At 44.4% G+C, this 20910-nt stretch overlaps 2 protein-coding genes and 1 long non-coding RNA gene across 3 annotated transcripts in view; 2 read left to right on the top strand and 1 right to left on the bottom strand.

Moving 5' to 3' along the window:
* The first annotated feature begins 1783 nt into the window (after nucleotides 1-1783).
* Nucleotides 1784-20910, top strand: part of LOC135396520 (mitochondrial 10-formyltetrahydrofolate dehydrogenase-like) — a 121842-nt gene continuing 102715 nt past the window's right edge. The window contains exon 1 of the mRNA XM_064627541.1: nucleotides 1784-1802. The gene's annotated coding sequence lies outside the window, so the exon portion shown is untranslated. The remainder of the gene's footprint in view (nucleotides 1803-20910) is intronic.
* LOC135396522 (uncharacterized) lies at nucleotides 8616-9271 on the bottom strand. The gene is made up of 3 exons (XR_010423418.1): nucleotides 8996-9271; nucleotides 8766-8861; nucleotides 8616-8642 (listed from the first exon to the last, which is right to left on the bottom strand). It is a non-coding gene; the product is annotated as an uncharacterized LOC135396522 (long non-coding RNA).
* On the top strand, nucleotides 15126-19501 carry LOC135396519 (THAP domain-containing protein 3-like). The gene is made up of 9 exons (XM_064627535.1): nucleotides 15126-15392; nucleotides 15457-15655; nucleotides 15997-16047; nucleotides 16205-16309; nucleotides 17053-17091; nucleotides 17632-17700; nucleotides 17783-17845; nucleotides 18959-19021; nucleotides 19119-19501. Exons 1-9 carry the CDS (start codon nucleotides 15316-15318, stop codon nucleotides 19248-19250), a joined length of 798 nt encoding a protein of 265 aa, XP_064483605.1. The 5' UTR covers nucleotides 15126-15315; the 3' UTR covers nucleotides 19251-19501.

The raw sequence follows: 20910 nt of genomic DNA, 5'->3' as shown, positions 1-20910 counted from the left end.
TTTCTCAGAATACAACTGATCACAAGTGATAAGCATTGAAGGATTCTGGGCACCAGCAAGATCGTCTTAGTTAGGATACACGTAGAAGTGAATTGACTTGCCCTGTTATAAAATCTGGCACCGTCGAGGCACCTCCCACGCAGCTACCGAGGTCCCATAAATACGTATTTTTATGAGATACAGACACAGCTGAACATAACTAAGCGACGGTTCTGCAAGCCTCCCGTGTGGTCGCCATCAGACTTCAAAGTCCTCGACATTTATCGGGGTGAAAACTTCCGGGCGAATGCTCTTCCGCAGCTGAAGTTTTATTTGGAACACTTACTACCAGAACTTGTTGACCCAGGGGTGGAAAGAAACATGACACTGAGGAATGAAGCAAATACATACAATGAACTCCGTGATGTGCCATAGGTGCATGCAAATTTACTGTTGTTTCTTTTGAAACATCTCACGTGATCATCCGCATTATTATTTGCAAGTTGTTGCTGAATGAAGGAAGACAACCATGAGGTTAATAAAAGGTTAGTTCTGTATTTGTGTAGGACTTTAGACAACGACACACCACCAGCGAGCGGAATGTGCTGATCAGACTACATACCCGCGCGCATAGAAGCTATAGCGCAGTTTTGGGACGGAGAACGCCGTTATGCGATTGTGAACTGTGACCCTTGTACCGTATATTCTACGGCGCTGTTTGTGAAAAAAATATGGTTTGACGTCGAACAATTCTTGGTACAAATCGATACGTCATCTTCATTGACTCGGGGAATCATTCATCATTCTGAAGTATTCATGCATCATTTTGATGTTGGAGCCCTCTTTGCACACACCTCAGAGACGGTGAGCTTCGTAAACGCATTATTGTACTTCTTCCTGCGTTACAGCACGTCCCTATTCCAACTAATGTGAATTGAGTACAGAATATAAGACACATATATACAGAACGGCTTTTAGTCCCCTATAAAACCCTAATATACACTGTCATTTGAAAGAGGTGTTCCACTGAAACATATGCAGCCATTTAACAGAAATACGTCAGAGGTGTCATGTACAACAACTGATATTCGAAGGTAATATCCCAGAAGAATAAAAGGTATAAAGATACTAAAATAGGAGGGCTATATAGAAAAGTTGTAAAGACGGGTTCTTACTTTTTGTTTTTGTTTTCTCGTGTAAAGAACTTTACAAAGCGAATTAAGTGTAACGGGAACCTTGGCAGATATTTATTTTTTGTTCTTTTCTCTCTGTTTCTTTTGTATGCAGTCTACAAAAGGTGATGACGATTCCGGATTCTCACTGCCGGTCTCACACCTAGTGAACATCGTCGCGACTGCAGCCAATGTGAGATGAGAGTCGAAAAACGATCTACAAAGAGAGTGATCAAGGAGACAACAACCATATGCTGTTTTTCTTTGTCATTCTCGAGGGAAACATGTTTTTTTCGAATACTTCCAAAGAGGGAAACTCTTCAGCTCAGCAGCTTAAAACTATGGCGCGTTTACTTCGAAACAAGAAAAAGAAACAAGACTGTTGTTGGTTTGTACAAGTGGGGCAAATAACTCTCGGGATAATTGCCCTGCCGTGTGTCATTCTGTGTAATCACAGAGGAAACCCGCTCGGACCGGTTCCTACTTTTGCGCCGTCTAATGGGGCTTCCCTCTCACTTTTCGCTGTTTTTCACGTCTCGCCTGTGTTCGAGTAAGCTACAAAGGATCAGTAACACAGAATTGTAAAGTTTGCGCTTAGTTTCCTGCTAGTAAGCATTGTTTGCCAAACATTGATTGAAGAAACCTCCTTTGGTAAGTGTGTTTTCGAGATAATATATGTAGAAAGTTCTAAATCTGCAACCAGTCTGTCAAGCGTCTACGGTCTATCTCACGGCATGAGAGAGAATAACGACCTCGTATCGGTAATTTTGGAGGCGGGGAAGCATGGGGCGAAATATATATATATATATCTGTATCTGAAGATAGGAAACCTAGAAAGGTCAGTCAGAAGCAAGATCGACTTGCTATTCCATTTGTAGAAGAACAATGACAAAAGGAAAAGAAGAGCCAACAACTGAAAAACACAAGAGGAGAAAGTATCTCACTGGGGACTTCACTTCTTCAGAGGGTGTTCACAAGTTCTATCTCTCTAAGGAAGTGGGGTTCTGCTTTTGTCGCACTCCGCTGTGGGGATCGTCCAATGACGGCAAAGAAAAGACTCTCAGATCAGGCGCTGTCCGAGAGTGTCATATGGAGCAGTGTATCGTTGATAGTTCAATACAGATGTGCTGTACCTGCTTCTAGTTCGCAAATGTGACAATTCGGAGATTTTAGTCGCTGCATCTTGAACGAAAGTGATGCATGGGGTTCGGCAGTGGAGAATAATTTCTTCTCGTCGACATAACTTTGGTGCGACGACAAAGTCCATAGCTGGGTCGATGGACCGCAGAAATGTTTTGGGAGTAACTCTGTAAACAGATGAATGCCACCGATACAGAAACGCAGTATCTACGGTTGAGAAGCCGAGGTTGTAGACGGAACACTTGTCGACTCAACTTTACCGAGCGTGCCGCCACGGAATCAGCGCGGGTATTTCCGCGCAGTCCTATATGACCTTACATCCGCTGAAGCTACACGCTACGGCCCGAGGCCAGCGGCTCGTTGTATTTTTGAACAATCGTTATATGTGGATTGCTGATTACTTTGGCACAATATGAAGTCATCACTTCTAACCTCGCTTGATGTCCGATAGAATAGTCCACGTTCCGCGCATTGAACTAAAGATGCATTTCAACGCTGCAAATGGCAAAGAGTTCTGTCTCCGTAGAAGACATTGCATGGGGAGGGTCGAATAACTTGCTCACACGGGACGAGAAAGACTCCGTTCATCCGCCTTGTATGACTCACTCATCGGCGTGCACTTTGATTCGTTGGTTGTGGGCTACACTAAGATGAACCAGCGTAAGTTCCTTGGACACCGCAGGACCAGCTCGCGTGGCTGAGTGGTTAGCGTGCTGGCCATGTCACGTCGAGACCGGGACGTGCCCGGGTTCGAATCCCGGTGCTGGCTGTGGTGACTGAGACGTTATCCCTGGGATTTCCTCAGTCGCTTCCCATAGAAGACTGCCCAGGGCGTTAGTCGTGACGTTGCCGACAACGGCAAGCCCTTTGACCACCACTATGGACAATGCAGGAATCGCTCGCTGGATGATGTCCTACATGCAAGAGGCTCTTTCACGGAAATACACTCAAAAACATTTTCCAGGAGTCAGAACTCGACCAAGGACTATGAGACTAAGTTTCTTTGCTCGGATTTCTCACCAATTCTGGTAGTGATCGCCTCACATCGCGCAGGGGGAATCACTTCTTCAGATATCTATGGGCGATTTTCGTTCGCACAAGACCCGTAAACGCTCTATACTATCATCATAATATTGGTACTGGCGTGCTCTCCTAGCCTTTCTCTAGTCAGTGACGTATTTTTTAGGGGACAAGGTTGAGCCGTTGATCTTTAATAAATTAAAGTTTGGTGCGACTCGAACATGTGCTGCCATCTCGATACAGTGTCGCACACTAAAATATTTGCGAATTCCGGTTCAATACAAATCAACGGATAGTCCGGGAATTCTACAAAATGTGTCATTGACAAGGGTAGAGCAAGGAGAACTTCTTCAAGTACTTCTGATTTGACGATACTTTACGCAGTTTCTGAGCGCTGTGCGAACAAACTTTCTCTGTTGTCTTGCGCAGAAGTGATGCCCCCTTAACTTTCGGCCGTCATCATACCACCATCTGTTATCATATCATCTTATCCCGACTACAGTCGTGACGATGCCCACATAAGTGAGGCCCACAACGGTAAGCCGGTTTCGTCACCGCCACCACCATCCAACGCAAGCTGATGTGTGATGATGATCGTATTGGTCAACAACTCTTGAGTACTATAGGATACTTGTGCGTGCAATCGTGTTCATAAGAGCTAGTACGCTTAGGTCATTTTTCATTTATTTATATTTATTTTCGAGTGACCACCAACGGAAAAAATCCTTTTGAGTGGTGCACTATAAGGGAAAACATGAGTGCATGAGGTTTAGAGCATTGGAAGAATTTTACGAAAACGATATGATAAAGCAAGTTATCAAATCCAAGCTGAGCAATGTGATTTCACTCGCTACAAAAAGGAGGGTGATTGGCTTATCATGTTTTCAGAACTGTTATCGTGAATGCCCTTCTTGTGTACTAAAGCTGCATTATAAAAAAATAAAAAAATTAAAACCTCTGACCTTAAGCTGATTACCGAAGGGAATGCCGTTCTGATTTTGTCCTTTTCTTTTAAAATACCGATTATCGATGCGACGAGTGCAATGGACTGGGCAAATACTATAAAGTTTTAGTACTGCGTACGCAAGGAAATAGTTGGCGGACATCCGGCATATGCCGAACGCGGCTTCGCGTGCGGCGGGTGCTCTGTGTGAACACGCTATTCCTACGCTTACGCAAGGCGATTCCGTACTGTGCAACTAAATAATAGCATAACAATTACAAACCAACTGACAAATGTATTGATATCCTGTATTACCTGAAATACTAACCAATGCCAGTCTTTATGCATTTTATTTACTCTGACGGGCGTAGTAAGCCACGGCGATACAGCGGGCGGACAGGGGGAAGGAAGGAGCACTCAAATACAAATCAATAGAAATATTTCTCCGCTCTGTTGGCGCTACTGACCAGAGGTCGGCATTTTGGGCCACGATCACTCACGCTCGCAATAAGCGCGTGTCGGCCTCACACTCACTATGAACTCACGCGAAGGCCGATATCGCGCCCGGTACCGCATGATCGCAATATTTCCAACAGTTTGAAATAATCAAACGGCTCGAGCCGGTAAAAGTTTATGATCGTTTAGACGATCGCAGACGACTGCGCCGCCAGACGGACTTCACACGAACTTTCGCACACACGCGATCACGATACCAGCTATCAAGATACATGTCATATCGGTTACGGCATATTAGTGCACTCACGAGATAATGTAAAAAATTAGACCCGGGAATGTAGAACTGAGTTACTTGATATCAAAAGTTGTTTGTCGCGCGACCTTGACCGTGCCTGAATGTCATGCGGGGACGGCGTTCTACTGAACGTATCGTTTTCTTATCCCAGGCAGCACAATGTACTGAAAGTCGAGTGCAATAGGGGTGGACGGTATGTGTTTTATCAATGTTCCTTAGTTTCACGAGTCTGTTCAAGGCCTTCCACCTACCCGTCCACCCCTATTGCACTCGACTTTCAGTACATTGTGCTGCTTGCCCAGGTGAAAAAATTCCCTAAGTGGATCCGCTTGCAAGTCGCTTATGGAACCAGGAATTGATTGCTAGCTTGGAATGTATTTCCAGCTAGGAATTGCTTTCCAGCTGGAAACACGTTTCCGTTTTCAAATGGATCCACTTGCAAGGCGGTTATGGAACCAGGAATCGATTCCCAGCTACGAATCGATTCCGAGGTTCCTTCGGAACCCACCTGCAAGTAGTTTATTGAAGCCGAGCCAGGTTTCAGCATCAGTTTCTATTCTGAACTGCTATTGCGGCTCTGCAGGAGAGCCAGCCTGTGCTGCTAGCCTGGAATATGTACAGAAGCCAGGAAGGAAGATGTGATATTTCCGCCTCTTTCTTTTCACAAAGCTGCTGCCAGTATGTGACCTGTTCATTAGCCTTCTTTACTTCAGCAGCTGACACCATTCAGAGTCCGAAACGTCTGACTCGGAGAAGTCTTCGCTGTCGCAGTGTCCATTTCTTCCCACCTAGATGCAAAATGACCAAACGTAAACATACCGTGAGCAGATAAAATATGGACGAATTTACATCAGTTCTGGGTGCCCCACGGGCTTCGGCGGCGTTCTTTTTTGCATTCTGTAGATTGCACTGAACAGATTTTTTGGCATCTCAAAAAAATACATGTCACGAATCGGTACTAATAGACATCAATGCTACTTCACCTGAAGATGACTTAGACTCACCAACTGTCAGCAATCCTGTCCATCCCGAAGCTGCAACACAAGACATAAACGATGAGTGAATAGGACTGCTGCTTTTTCACTTGTCGACCTTGTCCTCTGTTACTGCTTCGAGATGAATAGTCAACTCCAAGTTCCCCACATTCCTACTTCAGTACCTACAATCCTATTTTGTGCACTTCAGGACACTATACCCGCCTGATAGCCAGTAAAAAGTGCTGCTGTCCATACCCGATTGTGAGTGAACTGGGAATTCTGTGTGAACTGTGTAGCAGCTTTGCTGATTTTTGCCAGGCCCCTACTATTCATGTATTTTTGCATGAGTAAATAAAGACAGCAACAACAATAATAATAATAATAATAACAATTCAGTTTCATTGAAAAAACCCGTAGAAAAACATGTTACAAAAGTACAGGTAATGCCATGGATAAAATTGTAAATGTTTTGTTGCAACACTCACGCAGCGTTTCTCACTTCAGTTGCGCTGGCCCTTATTCCCCACGATTCATAGTATCTTGCAAGCGTCCTCCATTTTTATGACGAACTGCCAGCTAAAAGACAAGACACATAACAAAGTCAGTTACAAGCATGCGCAGGGGCTCTCAGAGTTCCCCCACTAGCTAGCGTGCACTTACGCTATTTTAAATAACAGTATATATATAACAGGGAGTAGATCTACACATTCAGATAAACGTGCATAAATATCAAATCATAAACTACTCACCATCGTAATTGCAGTCACATGCGTCGCTCGTAATTTTTCGTGATTTAGCTGGTGCAGAATATGTAGAGACAAAGAAACTATGCAAAATGCAGCACTTGACTTGACAGATTCAAAAACTTTCCTTTTTTTTTTGCCCGTCTTGAAGAGTTGAAAGACGGGAACTGCTACCACCCGCCTACCGCTCGCGACATTTCAAAACACGTACTCATGCAGATGGCGCTCAGTCTGCTCCACTTGTCGACAACGAGGCCGTTAAAGTTTCGGTTTCAAACTAAAGTGAAAATTACGCAAAAGTTAGATTTCGGTACTCTGCGAGAATGTTTCTGGCATATTTACCGACAAAAAGTAACTCGGGCGAATTGCGGTAGGGCCATAAACAATTGATATATTATGGAATGTAAATGGAGATTATCATTTATCTTGCAAAAACGCCCGGTGGAAGGATGCAGGAAAGGAATGCAGAGCGTTTCCAATTCACCCCGATCAAGGTTTGCAAATATTTCTAGGGCAGGTGTCAAAATTGCAGTGGACCAGCAGGGATAAGTTCACTTGTCAGCGAAGTGGAATACAACATCCACTTCGCACTCTAGAACTAGATGGTAGGCACACCCAGTTAAACTGGAGCATGGGTTAAACCAGTTGGAAACCACTTGGCAGTCAAGTGGAACCAGATGGAACCACATTCAGTTCAACTGAAGCCTGAATGATACCAGTTGGAAACCATTTGGCAGTCAAGTGGAACCAGATGGCAGGCAGATCCAGTTCAACTGGAGACTGGGTAAAGCCAGTTGGAAACCACTTGGCAATCAAGTGGAACCACTTCACTCTAAACCGGAAGCAGTTTGTTCCACTTTAAACCACTTTGGCATGCAAATGGATCCACTTCAGATTCCAGTTCAGATTTTCACATGGGTGGGATGCTATGTTAGATGAACGATGGATCACATGTGGTTTCGAACCTTGATAAACAGATTGGGAACACAATAATTCTTATGTTTTGCCGTATTGCCAATTATGCTGCCCGAATGCGCAGTGTGAAAGCGACAAGGGAAATACTATTTTGTACATAATACATGTACAATACTCATTAGTGTGTACATTACAACATGTTTTATATATTCTGGGATTTTGCAACTTCATGTTAGACATTAACAAGAGCAGCCTTGTGCACGAAAGTCTCGTCTCATTAAAATTTAGATGTTCTCAACAGTCTTCTTTCTGTTGTGAATCTCTATCGCAGCATACCTGCACATTGCTGTTCTACGAACTGTGACTTTGCAGTAAGAGTATGGACTTTGGGTAAAAAGACTACACAGCACTGCTCAGGTATTTTTGCCTATCGAACAGTATGTATGTATGCAGTATGCACACAGTATTTGTGCACCGGACCCACTAAAAATGTAGTGAATGTGGCATGTCCCACGGTAATGCACCAAGTTCAACACAATTATTGTAGAATCGAGGTATTTTAGCTTACATGTCAAGCCAGTACCACATCCAGTGTGAAGTTGTGACAAGTAAATAGTTTCCATTTTTCTTAGCTCTCAGAACACAGACAGTGAATAAATAAGAGTAGACAATGTTAACATGAATTCTGGGCTATTCTTCAATTAAAGATTCATAGATAGTAAAGGCACCTTCCTCAATGGACGTTGATGAAACTGAAAATTCTAAAACGTTATCAGAGGCGACATCAGCTTCTGTGTGTCAAAGGATTGTATGTCCTCCAGTAATCCAGCTAACAGTAACAAAAATGTGCAAAAGACAAATTAACTGAACTAATGTAACGTACCTTCTATATCAGACAGTGAAGCTTGTAACACCCCATCCACAGGAACCAGTGTCCAGACAGCAAAAGTGCTTGAATTGGGAGATAGCACGTAATCGGAATGGCGACCTTTGTTTTCCACCCTGAAAGCACAGGTTGTAACTTTGAGGCCAGATTTAAAAGTGGTGTCAAGATATCTGCATGCGAGTGCACATGAAAAGTTGAACATAGGTGAATACTCAAATTATAACATCACATTGTTATACCTGTTGGTGGAGGTAGACTGCAACTAACGTGTCAGCAATTTCTTCATGCACCAGATGCAAGCCACATCATGCTTCATTTACGCCTTCAGCGTGCACCTGTGATAATTCAGAAGTTAGATTATCAATACTATTGTGTTGTTAATCGTGGTTATATCAGAGTAAGCGCAGTAGGACAGCTGCACAATCGATTCATTAAGCTTGCTATTTTTTATATCTGAACCTCGACTTACCTTTTTTTGCTCTCGTTTTTTTGCCTTGATCCTCCGTGGCACGTTCAAAATGTTGTGCGTCGGGCACCTCAGATTTTCATCAGGCGATTTCGTGCCGAGATTCCAAATTGCCTCTGGAGTCGCGCGTAACCTATGATAACATTCGTGGACGAAATCCTTGCAGTGGAAATTAGCAGGCACCACTGTCAGCCAAGAGCTTCGCACTGCTTGGTCTTTTGGCAGCTTATAATAGGTAACACCTGAATGCTCAGATGAATTGTTCTAACAGCGTAGCACCGTCGCATCTTCGACAACTTCGCAGTGGCATATCACGTATCATATCGCTCCAGCCCACAAAAGGCAAGGTCAGAACAAGGAAGTGCACTTCCTAAACGACGCCGTGCCAAAAAAAAAAAAGGTCACATGCTTTGTTTCCGGCTTAGCAACAACATAACAGCTGTTCGCTTATGTACGACACGACCTACTCTATACTAGAGACCTGGACAACCGGCGGTCGCCTATGGGAGAGCCATAGGCGACCGCCAGTTGTCGCCGGGTCATGGGATAGTTACGGTAGTACCCACTGCAAGCGCCACATAGCATTATTGGGGAGAGGGAATGACCAAGGTATATCTAAACTGGTAGCGAAAACGCGAAAATACCAAATCAGACCCATCGGCAAGGCCACCAGCAAGAGACGTGAGCGATCCTGGGTGTTGACAGTAGAAGTACCGTTGTAAACAGAAAAATTTTACAATATGGGCCTGGCTTGTGTGTGTACTAATAGGTTATTCTTAATTTCAATGTAGAAAAAGCTTTCTGTTGCCCCGCTCGTGCACATATACGAGATCACCTACCGCTCCAGTACATTTCCGTATCCTGCTCCTTTGCGCATGTGACACAGTTGGGGGGTGTTTATCCGTGTGTCTCTGTATCCGTACCGTGTGTCCGTGCATTGTAATACGGAGTTCGTACACTATTTGGGTTAAACAGGAAGCGACCTTCACATCTCCGTGCTGTAGACCAAGATTAACAGGCGTGAACAGATGAATACAATGCATCCCCTGTTGCTTGGCCCGCGAGAAAAAAAAAAAACATTTCTTCATGGGACGAGCGGCCATGATGGTGTGAATGTTAGCAGGAACCAACTGTGCACCAACGATGTTGTGTTTTGTTGCAATGGACCTATAACGGCCACTCATTGAATAAATGCAAACGTCTAATCACTAGATGTACGTATAGCTCTAGGTGAGAAATGGGCCTTATGTGAGCCTTTCTAATTTCTTTGTGGTCATCACGACGCCTTTCTGTTTGGAGTTGTCAAAATCTGTGATAACTGTGTGTATTTGGAATGGATATGATTCATTAAATTTGATATGCTTTATTTTTCTGTGTTCTCGTCTGGTATTGTTGACTGGGCGCGGAAAAGGGAATACAAGGCAAGCGAAGTGGGCCAAATATAAACGTGCATGGCTAATTATGCACTACTTATTATTCATACTAGTGACGTCGTCTCTGACGTCATTTATTTTCAATCGTAGTAGTCCGCGGAACGGATGGATGGCGCTGACCGTCTCTATCATGGCGTCATTCTGAAGACACAGGGGCCTATGGGAGTTGCGCTACCTGTTTAAATATACCTTGGAATGACACTGTCACTCTTGCCACCGTCTTTCGTGCTACACAAGCTGTTGCTAAGCACGCGCTACGCTTTTTGTTTCGTCGTCGTGCGAGCTAGCGCCAAATCCCATAGCCAAGCGGCGATTGTCAGAACTACTACCCCGGTGCTGGGTCTCTAGTATCGTAGTAGGTCGTGATGTACGATGCACAGAGGACGGAACGAAAGAAGCCAAGCGGCCAAGCCAAGAGTCCATGCCAAGCCAAAGATAGATAAACCGAGAGCAGTGACGTCGGTGCGCCCGTGCCACTGATCTCTATAGTAATAGGCTGGATAGCGGGTTGAGGGTGCAACCGTACTATGGTGAGTTAGAATGACTGGTGTGCTTACTGGCCTATCCAATGCATGGGAGCGCTCGGTCGCGGCCTTGGCACTCGACCACGTGCGATTGTTTACATGGATGCGCTGAAGCTCGCTGCGCGCCTTGCGGAATGATTTTTGTGGGGATCCGAGGTACTCTTCTGTTTCGTATCACATGCCCTTTCCGTGAAATGCAGAGGATCGCGCCGGCCGAGAAACGGAACAGTGTCTATGGGTGGTTTATTAAGAGCATCACGAGCTCAGTGCAAGGTCTTTGCTTGCTGAGGTTATCTCTCACTCTCTTGCTATTGATAATTTGTTGCTTACAACAATGATCATAAGCGATGCAACAGTGGTCGGTCTGTGCATATCGCCGTATTCTCGCTCAGACTTGAGGGATATTTGCGCTTCTGGGAACCCTTCGGGTAGGATTGGCAATGCGTTGGGCGTCGCTCGCAGCGCGTGCACAATCTATAAGCAACTTGTACAACTTGTACCCGCCGAAAAGCTGATAGCCTCCTCATCCGGAATTGAATCCACAACCTGACCCCAAGCAACTGAGGGTTTTAGTAAGGGGGCCTCCACAAATCACTGATTGTGAAATACGAGTACAGTTGGTTAGACGAAGTGCAATGGCTATTCCTTGCAATCTAACTGTGCTTGTTTTCTCGCATTCGAAATCGGCTATCGCCTAAGGACCGCGTCCAGGCGCAAGTATGCAAGGATTGTGTATCGAAGGCAAGGGAAGGGCCACTACAGGACTTCACAGTATTACCCGAGACAGCACGGTTTCAATAGAGAAAGCAGCAGCAGCAAATCATATATTTTCTCATTTCACACAGTTTTCAGAAACCGTTTCTCGCAGTGATTCACAGCTTAGTGCGCAGGAGTCGGACTCGTGCTTAGTGCAAGAATTAAGGGTTTGTGATGCGTATTCTTTCGCGTTTTATTAGGCCGGTAAGTGGCCGGGATAAGTAGGAAAGCGCACCAAGTGTGCGGATAAACAGTTTTCCACGGTTTAATCACAGATCAGATAAACCCTCGTCGCTTCGGACACTAACCGGGTGACAAACGTAGGACTGCGCAGTGCTTTACAAACGATTGCCTCATCAAATACCTACTACACCGCAATGTATTTGTTGCGATATAAATTGCATCTAAGCGTGCGACATTATCTTCACTTGTTATCGCTAACGATAAGCAACCCGACGTTTCGTTGCTTTTCTACTCATCCTGTTCTGAACCCCCTAGCTGGTGTACGTACAAGTGGAAAGAACTTCGGCGATAATGTGCCTGCTGTTCACAGTCACATCATACTGCTTGTTGCTCGCTATTTGCAAGAAATGAGGCTCCATGCAAGAACGGAAGGAAGTGTGTTTGGGGAACCCACTCATTGTTTTAGCTCGTACAGCCTGTATGTGCACATCTCGCGCTTCTTTTTATTGTACACACCATCATATAAGGTCAATAAAATGTCTTTATATGTAACTGGTTTGTTGAATGCCAGTATTCAATAGCAAGCAATGGAAGAGCGTCGCTAAAGTTGGAAGTAAGAACAATAACATAAAATCTGCAATAAAATAAACATTATACCGTCCTTGTTTTCCGAATATTCACCAGCTGAATGAGTGAAAGTGCGAGTAGTCAGATAACAATGCCGAATTTCCGAAGAAAAAGACTATAAATTATGGAACAGCTTCGTTTGCAGCGGACACAGAAAACTTTTCCTTAAGAACGAAGATGACGAAAATAGCAGCCGCGCTCGGCATGTATCATGATACCTGATAACAGCGCGTGTGAAATTACGGGGGTAACCCTGAATGCTGTATCAAAATAGGACGGTATACACTGTCTGCGTAGCATAAAAAGTAGTGGATACTTCGGAGCGATCTGCCTGACTGTCTGGCGGCACATGCTGCTCGGGCGGGGGGGGGGGGGGACGTTCTGGACCGAATTCATAGGCAACTGTGCTGACATTTGTCTTAAAGTGTATGAGGAAAGCCCGGCTTCAGACAGCACAGCTTCCTCCAAGATTCGAACCCGGGTCACCTCCCAGTCTCGGCATGCCATGTCAGCATAAAAGGGCACCACACATTCTAACGCATAGTGACCCCCAGCACCAGGTGGGCGAGGAGGAGGAGGAGGAGTGTCGTTGGGAGGAACCCGAGAGGTCTGCCTGCCTGATTAGGCGGCATGTTTCTCGGGAAGGGAAAGATGGTGGAGAGGAGGAAAGGGTGAAGTGGAAGACCGAGCGGAATCCGCTCGGGGGGAGGATAGCTGCGTCCATGGGCCGACTTCAGGGGAACTGTGCCGGCATACGCCTATTACACATCTGAGGGAAACCCAGGAAAAACCCCAGACGGCACAGCCGGCCCGCGGATTCGAACCGCGGACCTCCCAGTCTCCAAGCGCACGCGTTACCGCTGCGCCACCGGAGCTGGTCCCCAGGTGGGCCGCCGCAGATTTACCAGCGTTCACGGAGTGGCCCGGACTTGACCCCCTTTGGGATTGCTCGTTCTGCTGAAGCTATCTTCCAAAATTTGGGCGGATTTGTTAGGAAGACATCTGCTCCTGAGCACTAAAGTTATGAATGTTCTCCCTCTCTCTCTTTTTTATCAGTCATGGTGTACTTTGCGAACTTGGCTGCTCTGTGGTGGCGTCCATGAAAACAAACTACAGGTCACTGCTCAGCATGGAGCGAACACTAAGAACTGTTGCGCTGAGAATGCGCCCTCGTTTTGAGAGACGCTCACCTCAGCCAGTAGGAAGAGTCTATTCTGCTGGAACTGTTTTTGTTTTCCCCTTTGGTACGGGTACCAAAGGGGAAAACAAAACAAGGTATCTACACTGTGTCACTGCTCTCCCCCTTTCCCGGCTTTTCGCCATGCAATAATCTTAAGGACTATGAAGACCCCCCCCCCCCCCCAATACACACAAATGATCCTGAAATTCTGTTTCACAGTTGATATATAATCAGAATGAGTCAGCTGGACTACAAAGCAATCCATGCTTTCTAGTCCAGCTGATTCATTCTGATTATATATCAACTGTGAAATAGAAGGCTTGTTGCATTGCGAAAAGCCGGTAAAGGGAGAGAGCAGTGAAATAGTGCATAAACCCTGTTCTGAAATCGTTAGCGAAAACCGTTGCTTCTACGACGAAGGTAAAAAAGAGACAGTATTTCTACAGGATGTGACTTTCTGTCTAAACAGGATCTCATCTTCTACTACCTTTAGTACGATGTTCGCGACAAATACATAGTACACCCCGACTTTTGCTTGTCAAACGACGCGATTACATGTTATGAGGTAATTAAGGAGATGTTCTTCAGCTTGCATAATTTGATGTCAAGAATTGGCTGAGGTATCTGACTGATTTTCCAAATACTCTGCATCTATTAGTACATGACGCTGTTTTTGGAAATGGCGTCTTAAACAAAACTTCAGGGGCAGGATTTGTGTGACTTTCAGAGCGTATGTCACGATGGTCAGTCTGTCGCACCCAAAACTATATATATTGTGCACCAGTGTATCATTGCATTATACCACAAGCGCATCATGTTGGGTTGTACAACAATGGCGTGTAAAACATCCTGCGGCCAAAATTTTAGCAGCCTTCCAACATGTCTGAAAACTGAGGTATTTTATTACCAAACAGGGGCTGGGCATATACAGACAAGCAGCAAGCAGCAAACGAGTATGTACTCTGCTGTGAATGCAAACTACCTCAAGTATACCTTTATGACTATCGAAGTCACTTTCATATATACATTAATTTATACATAACGTATCTGTGTGATGTACCCAAGGATACTGGAATGGAATGCCTTTGTGCTACCTCACAAAACATGTGAGAGCTCCACACAGAATTGTACATAACAAAAATACTCTACTCAAGTTACTTTACCTTAAAGGGACTATGAAATGATTTTTTTTCTCGTTTTCATCAGAAAGTAAACCTTCTTCCGAGTCTAGAACCAAAGTTTTACCTTCATCACACGAGGAGTATTCTCGGGAGCGAATTTAAACGGAGCGGCGAAGGGAGGACAGCTGGCGTCGCGCCGTGGCGAGCTGCCGAGCGGAAACACAGCGGGTAGCTTGACGGCACAGGGGTGCCAGAAGTCCCAGACCTTGTAACCACCCCCAAGCGGTCGCTCCTTGCAAAACCGCCATCTTGTCCAGGCCTGACGTCACTAGCAGACGATACGGCGCGCACGGAAGGCGACGAAAACAAATTGGCGTGGTTTCTATGCTGTGTGGCAATCGGTGGCAACTTGCCAAACGCAACTATGTGGTGTTAGTCTGGTGTCGTTGTGCGTCTTTTAGGTATTTAAAGTTGTGAATAACACTTTACAATAATAAATATGGGACGTTGTTGCTACATGGGCTGTCAGCACCGGTCCGGCGAGGCAACAAAAGCCTCGGGCGTAACATTTCACTGGTAAGTATATGCGTTTGTCGCACATCGTACGACAGTTGACTTTACTTCTATTTATTGATTACAGTTTCCCACGAGATCCTACGCTTCGAGAAGCTTGGGTTGAGGCCATTGGGAGAACTGGATGGACACCCAGCAAACACAGTGTAGTGTGCTCCAAGCACTTTCAGAACCGTGACATGGACAGGACATCGTTAGCACGGATTCGATTAAGACCTGGTGCGGTGCCCATCGCTCATCCTTCTGTGTCTGCTCCTGAGCTGCAGGTGTGTTTGAGTGCTCTCGTTCCCGTACTCCAAAGTGCGTATAATATTGTTTGAACGGTACAAGAAATTGTGACAACCTGTTATGAATCAGTGAGCGTTAATGTCGACAAAAATAAAAGAAAGGAAAGAAAAAACTTGAATAGCAAATTCTGTAAGTAATGCTATCAGAGAACATACTTTTTGTTTTGGTCATGCGCAGTAACCTTATTGAAATTTTCAATTAAGTAACATGACGAGAAAGTGCAGCACATGAGATATGAACTTGTGATCTACATTTTTCTGCCAATCCCTAGCAATATTTCATTACCTATGGCACACATATAATGTCGGTTATGTTCCAGGTAGCACAGCTTTCAACAGCACCTGAGGCAGCACGTGAAGCAGAGCATGAAGTGAGTGTCACTTTCGTGTTCACACTCTCAGGGCATGATACGCAGTGTTCACAGCATTTCCTTGCACAGTGTTTGTGCTTCATACGTTTAGGTTTATATTCTGTATTTTTCTGCTATGTCGTGGCAATTGCTGTATGGCATACTGGTTGTTTCCTAGATGGAACTAGTCACAGCTCCTGGTGGAGCACAGGAGCAACTCCCAGCTCCAGCCAGAACACAGGAGGAACTCGCTCTAGAGGAAACCTGTGAGGGAGAACATGAAGTGAGTGGCCCTTTCGTGTACACACTCAGGGTGCTGTGAGCTACAGGACTTGAAGTCCTCAAACATGTATATGATTTTTTATTTGGACAATTATTGCTACATCATGCAACATTTCCCCTGTGAATTCGACACAGGATGCAGAGCCTTTCTACCACTCCCTCGTGCTGTTCTCTTTCGCTCCATCTATCCATCTCAGTACACCACACATAGCCACAGTTGCTTTGCAGTACTAACACAGAGTCTAAAAAACTTATCCACCATTGCTATCCATTGTCTACTATTGCTACAATCAGTATGCATAATGTATCTTACTGTGTGAAGGAGTGTAGTCTCTACACATCAACTTGTATGCCATTGTATGCTATGCAAGCGTGTGAGCTATCTGCGCAGCCCCTTAGGTTGCCCCTTTCTCCTCGTGCCGGTGGAGCCATCCTAATTTCCCCACCCTTTTCGAAAATAAGAGGGCCATCAATTACACTGTGTACCAGGTGGCTTCGTCTTTCACCATATAGTGTCATAATTTTACTACATGTCCACATGTGGTCCTCTATTGTTGCCTTCGGAGAGGATACTCACTTTGTCATGTCGTCTTCCAAACATTTCCCCTCTCGTGCGCAGAGACCTACTTGCATAGCGTATTGCTAATTTATTTGTGCATCTTATTACCTCAGAGTTTAGACAGTTTAGTTTACTCTGCTGTGAGTTCCACAAGTCAGCTCACATTGAAATTTCTATCCTGACAGCAAGACTTATTGTCCAGCTCCTGTGCAGAGATGAGTGATGTAAGTATAGTACATTTTGCTTTATGATGCTAAATCATGCTGCACTAAAATGTGTGGTTCCTGTTAAACAACTGATATCGAGATAACTGAGTGACTCAACATGTCAACCAGCAAACACAAAGTGAGACGACTCGATGTTGTTTCTTATATTGTGCTGAAACAAAGCACGTCACTGTGCACGTTCTGCTTGGTTATCAGTACTTTTCATCTGACGGGGTCACAACAGGGCACAGATAAATTATGAAAAAATGGCTAGGAAGCACGCGAGCTGGTGAAGATGATGCATAATGTAAAAAACCCGAGACTAGGGAACACGAAGGGTGTTGTGTCTGTCCCTTCGTGTTCCTTAGTCTCGGGGTTTTTACATTATACAGATAAATTGCTGCCTTTTCAGCTATGCAAAATATTAGTCATATGCACAGAGCACCATAATTTCTAACATCGGCATCTAACGGCATCTAATTGGTCTGAACAATCGTTTTTTTTATGCTTTCTTAAAACCATCAAACCTGTATTATATGTGATTTACTTTGGCTGCAGGAAAGCACGGGCTTTGACTGTAACCCGTTGCACAACCCATTTACAGAGCTCGAAGATGAGGACGTATTAGTAAGTACTTGCTTTCTCTGGTTCTCCATATGCTTGCACAGAGTTAACTGTGCTACAGTACTGCATTCATCAAATTTTGCAGGGATATGTCCGAGCTGGACATGCATCACCTCAAGCTTCTTGTTCAAGCTTAAATACCTCACTGGTGAGAATGTCAACTGTCAGAATTCCTGCTCAATGCAATCCTGTTTTGAATGTTTTGGACCGGCCTGTTGATTTGTGTTTGGAAATTTACATATTGGTACACATGACCCAAGGTTATTTTTATACCTGGGTCAAATCAGTAAGCTGGGCCGAAACATAATTATGTCCATAAGGCTATCAAGTGTCCGAGACATGTTAATGTGAAAGAGAAATGAAGAAGGGGTATAAATAGGGAGTGACTTTTTCGGGTTAAAACCGATTCTGCCCGGTTATTACCCCCGAACTGATGCACGACCAATTCGGGTTAAACCCGATTTCTTTCTGATCTCCAGTCACTATGGAATCCTCAAGTGACGTTTCCACTGAAGACAAACAAAGGTCGCCACGTGTAACACATTTAAGAATGGGTCACTTACGCTCCCAGCAATACACCCATGTGTGTCAACACTGTCTATGCCTTCGAGGATTACCACTGGAAGGTCACGATCCCGCAAAAAAACACAAAAAGAGAGATTAGGAAAGGACTCAATAGACAAGAGGAGAAACAAAAACACCCGATAACACCCGGCACAATTATATATATTTATACATATAATTATATATATGTATAACAAAGGCACAATTATCGCCTGATTTTTACCCCCCGAATCTGAGAAAGGCATTGAACCCGAAAAAGTCACTCCCTAGGTATAAACTGGCACAAAAAACAGCGCAGAGACAGGACGTGAGTAGACAAATGAAGCTCTGACTAACAACTGTGGTTTATTGGGAAGGAATGAAAACAATTTTGTGGTTGACATACTGGGTCTCGTGGGAAAGGAGGGTAATGGAAGGCACACTGTTACCACCTCTATTATGAATTTGAATCATCCGTCTCATTTGACTAGTCATGTCCGGTCTCTGCAGTGTATTTTGTGTCCAGTATGTACCAACTCGCCCACACTGTTGCTATGAAGGGGTTATAAGTATGGAAACACAGTAGTGATGCTTTGTGAATGCTAACGTTTTTATGCTTTGCCTTCTTTATTGGTGTACACCTGCTTTTACAATTCTACAGTACATTTAGCTATAGCTGAGGGTGATCTCCATCTTTTCCTTTCCTTTGTGTATACAGGAAACCAGTGCCATCACCTATGCTCCCTATGCTGCTGCCACATCTAGCAGAAGGATTTCACTGGTGAGGACTACCAAAAGCAAAACAGTTGAAAGGATGCTATACATTTAAGTGCAGTCAAGGTATATACATGCATTTTATTTTTCTATCGGACACATAGGATACTGCGAGCACCTCCACTCCTGTGACCCCTACCAGAGGGATTATATTGGTAAGAACTATCAGGAGGGCTACTGTTTCATCTCAGACCACAGAGGGAATGTGCGGCATGCTTATATCAACAGTAACATAGAATCTCTCTGTGCCACTACAGTTGGGGATACATTCAAACCATATAGTTCTTCTTGTCATTGGAGGATATACCAATCTGTCTTGAGACATGGCCACTACCTCGAAATTAATAACTAAGTGCAGTTAAATACAACATATTGCACACAATAAAAGAGAAAGGGAGAGCAAGATGTACCCTGAACACTAAAGGGTTTATTGTGCCCTTTACGTTTTAGAAGAAAAATCTTTCATCACGAGGGTATGATGGCGGCTGACATTTTGTACAGGCTGCATCTACGTAGCCTACTTGGAGCGTACTACGCGCTATAAACCAGCCTCTTTCTATTCCATCAAATGTGTTTGCATGTATCTTCTAATTCCTAACATGACATCTTGATGGCATGTATTGATTTAGATCTGTGATTTGACTGATTTTTACTAACAGCATGAGAAAAATGAATTGCATTTATGATGTACACTCAATGATGAAATAAAATACTTACATTGATTTATTCTTTGTTGATTTGCATGTCTGTGTCATTTATTCTAGGAAGTAGGATTGGGAGGCATAGAGGAAGAGCACTCCAGCTTGTCCATCTACGTAGCCCTCGCAAGCTGTTAGTGCATCTCGTTTGCTTCTAATCATGTGCATGGTACAAATCAATCATGAATCATGCCTGTTCCTATAAACTGAAAGTCAGGTGGAAACACTCGCAGCTGACCCTTCACACAAAGGCAGGGGGGATGTGAACTGCAACAACGTAGCGGTAAAGAAAGCTGAGACATTTCTCTGAAGGTCCTTTGATTAAACTTACAATGAGGTACCTAATATTGATTGGCATAATTATGTACCGTGCAACCTGCATTTTTGCACGATAATTTCACTGTAGAATATATAAAATCATAAGTTAAATGATGCATACTTATTTTTTATTGCGAGAAGCTGGTAAATTTCAATGTGTGTGTTATGAATTTACGTCTAACAAGACGACTGCATGCTCACTGTCCAGGACAGCCATGCCACTGAGGACACACCTGTTAAGGCGTTTTTGAAAAAGGAGGTGAAACGAGTGGCATCGCTGCACACTGCCAGCAAAAAGAGGATAAAGGCTCTCCAGCAGGCACAGCGACGCATAAAGCAAAAAGTGGCACACCTCGAAGATGTAATAAAAGACTTGAGGTCCAAGAACATACTACTGCAAGAAAATGCAGACTGCTTAGAAAACATAGCAGGAGCCCACAAAGACATCCTCAAACGACAAACAGCAAAACAGAAGGGAAAACCCGTGCCACGTCAGTACAGCCCAGAGTTACGTGCCTTTGCCTTGACACTCCACTTTTATTCCCCTCGTGCTTATAAATATGTGCGTAGCACTTTCGACACCTGCCTGCCACATCCACGGACAATAAAGAAGTGGTATCAATCAATCGACGGCGAACCAGGATTCTCAAAAGAAGCCCTCACAGCACTCCGAATGAAGACAGCTTATGAAAACAGCAAAGGCAGAGTTACAGTGTGCAGCCTCATGGTTGATGAAATGGCAATAAGGAAACATGTCGAGTGGGATGGAAGGAGGACATACGGCTATGTCAGCCTCGGGCCTGACTCCACCGATGATACAGCAATAGCCAAAGAAGCATTTGTTGTGATGATTGTTTCCATCACGGAAAAGTGGAAGCTG

The sequence above is a fragment of the Ornithodoros turicata genome, chromosome 6 (assembly GCF_037126465.1).
Source record: "Ornithodoros turicata isolate Travis chromosome 6, ASM3712646v1, whole genome shotgun sequence".
Lineage (NCBI taxonomy): Eukaryota > Metazoa > Arthropoda > Arachnida > Ixodida > Argasidae > Ornithodoros > Ornithodoros turicata.
The sequence above is the reverse complement of the archived record's forward strand: the minus strand, read 5'-3'. Positions and strand labels throughout refer to the sequence as shown.

What these genes read in the sequence shown, in the direction of transcription:
- LOC135396519 (XM_064627535.1), top strand. Translation starts at nt 15,316, where the DNA reads ATGGGACGTTGTTGCTACATGGGCTGTCAGCACCGGTCCGGCGAGGCA. An exon ending in CACGTGAAGCAGAGCATGAA is followed by an intron (nt 16,048 to 16,204) that starts GTGAGTGTCACT and finishes GTTGTTTCCTAG; the next exon opens with ATGGAACTAGTCACAGCTCC. An exon ending in CCTGTGCAGAGATGAGTGAT is followed by an intron (nt 17,092 to 17,631) that starts GTAAGTATAGTA and finishes CTTTGGCTGCAG; the next exon opens with GAAAGCACGGGCTTTGACTG.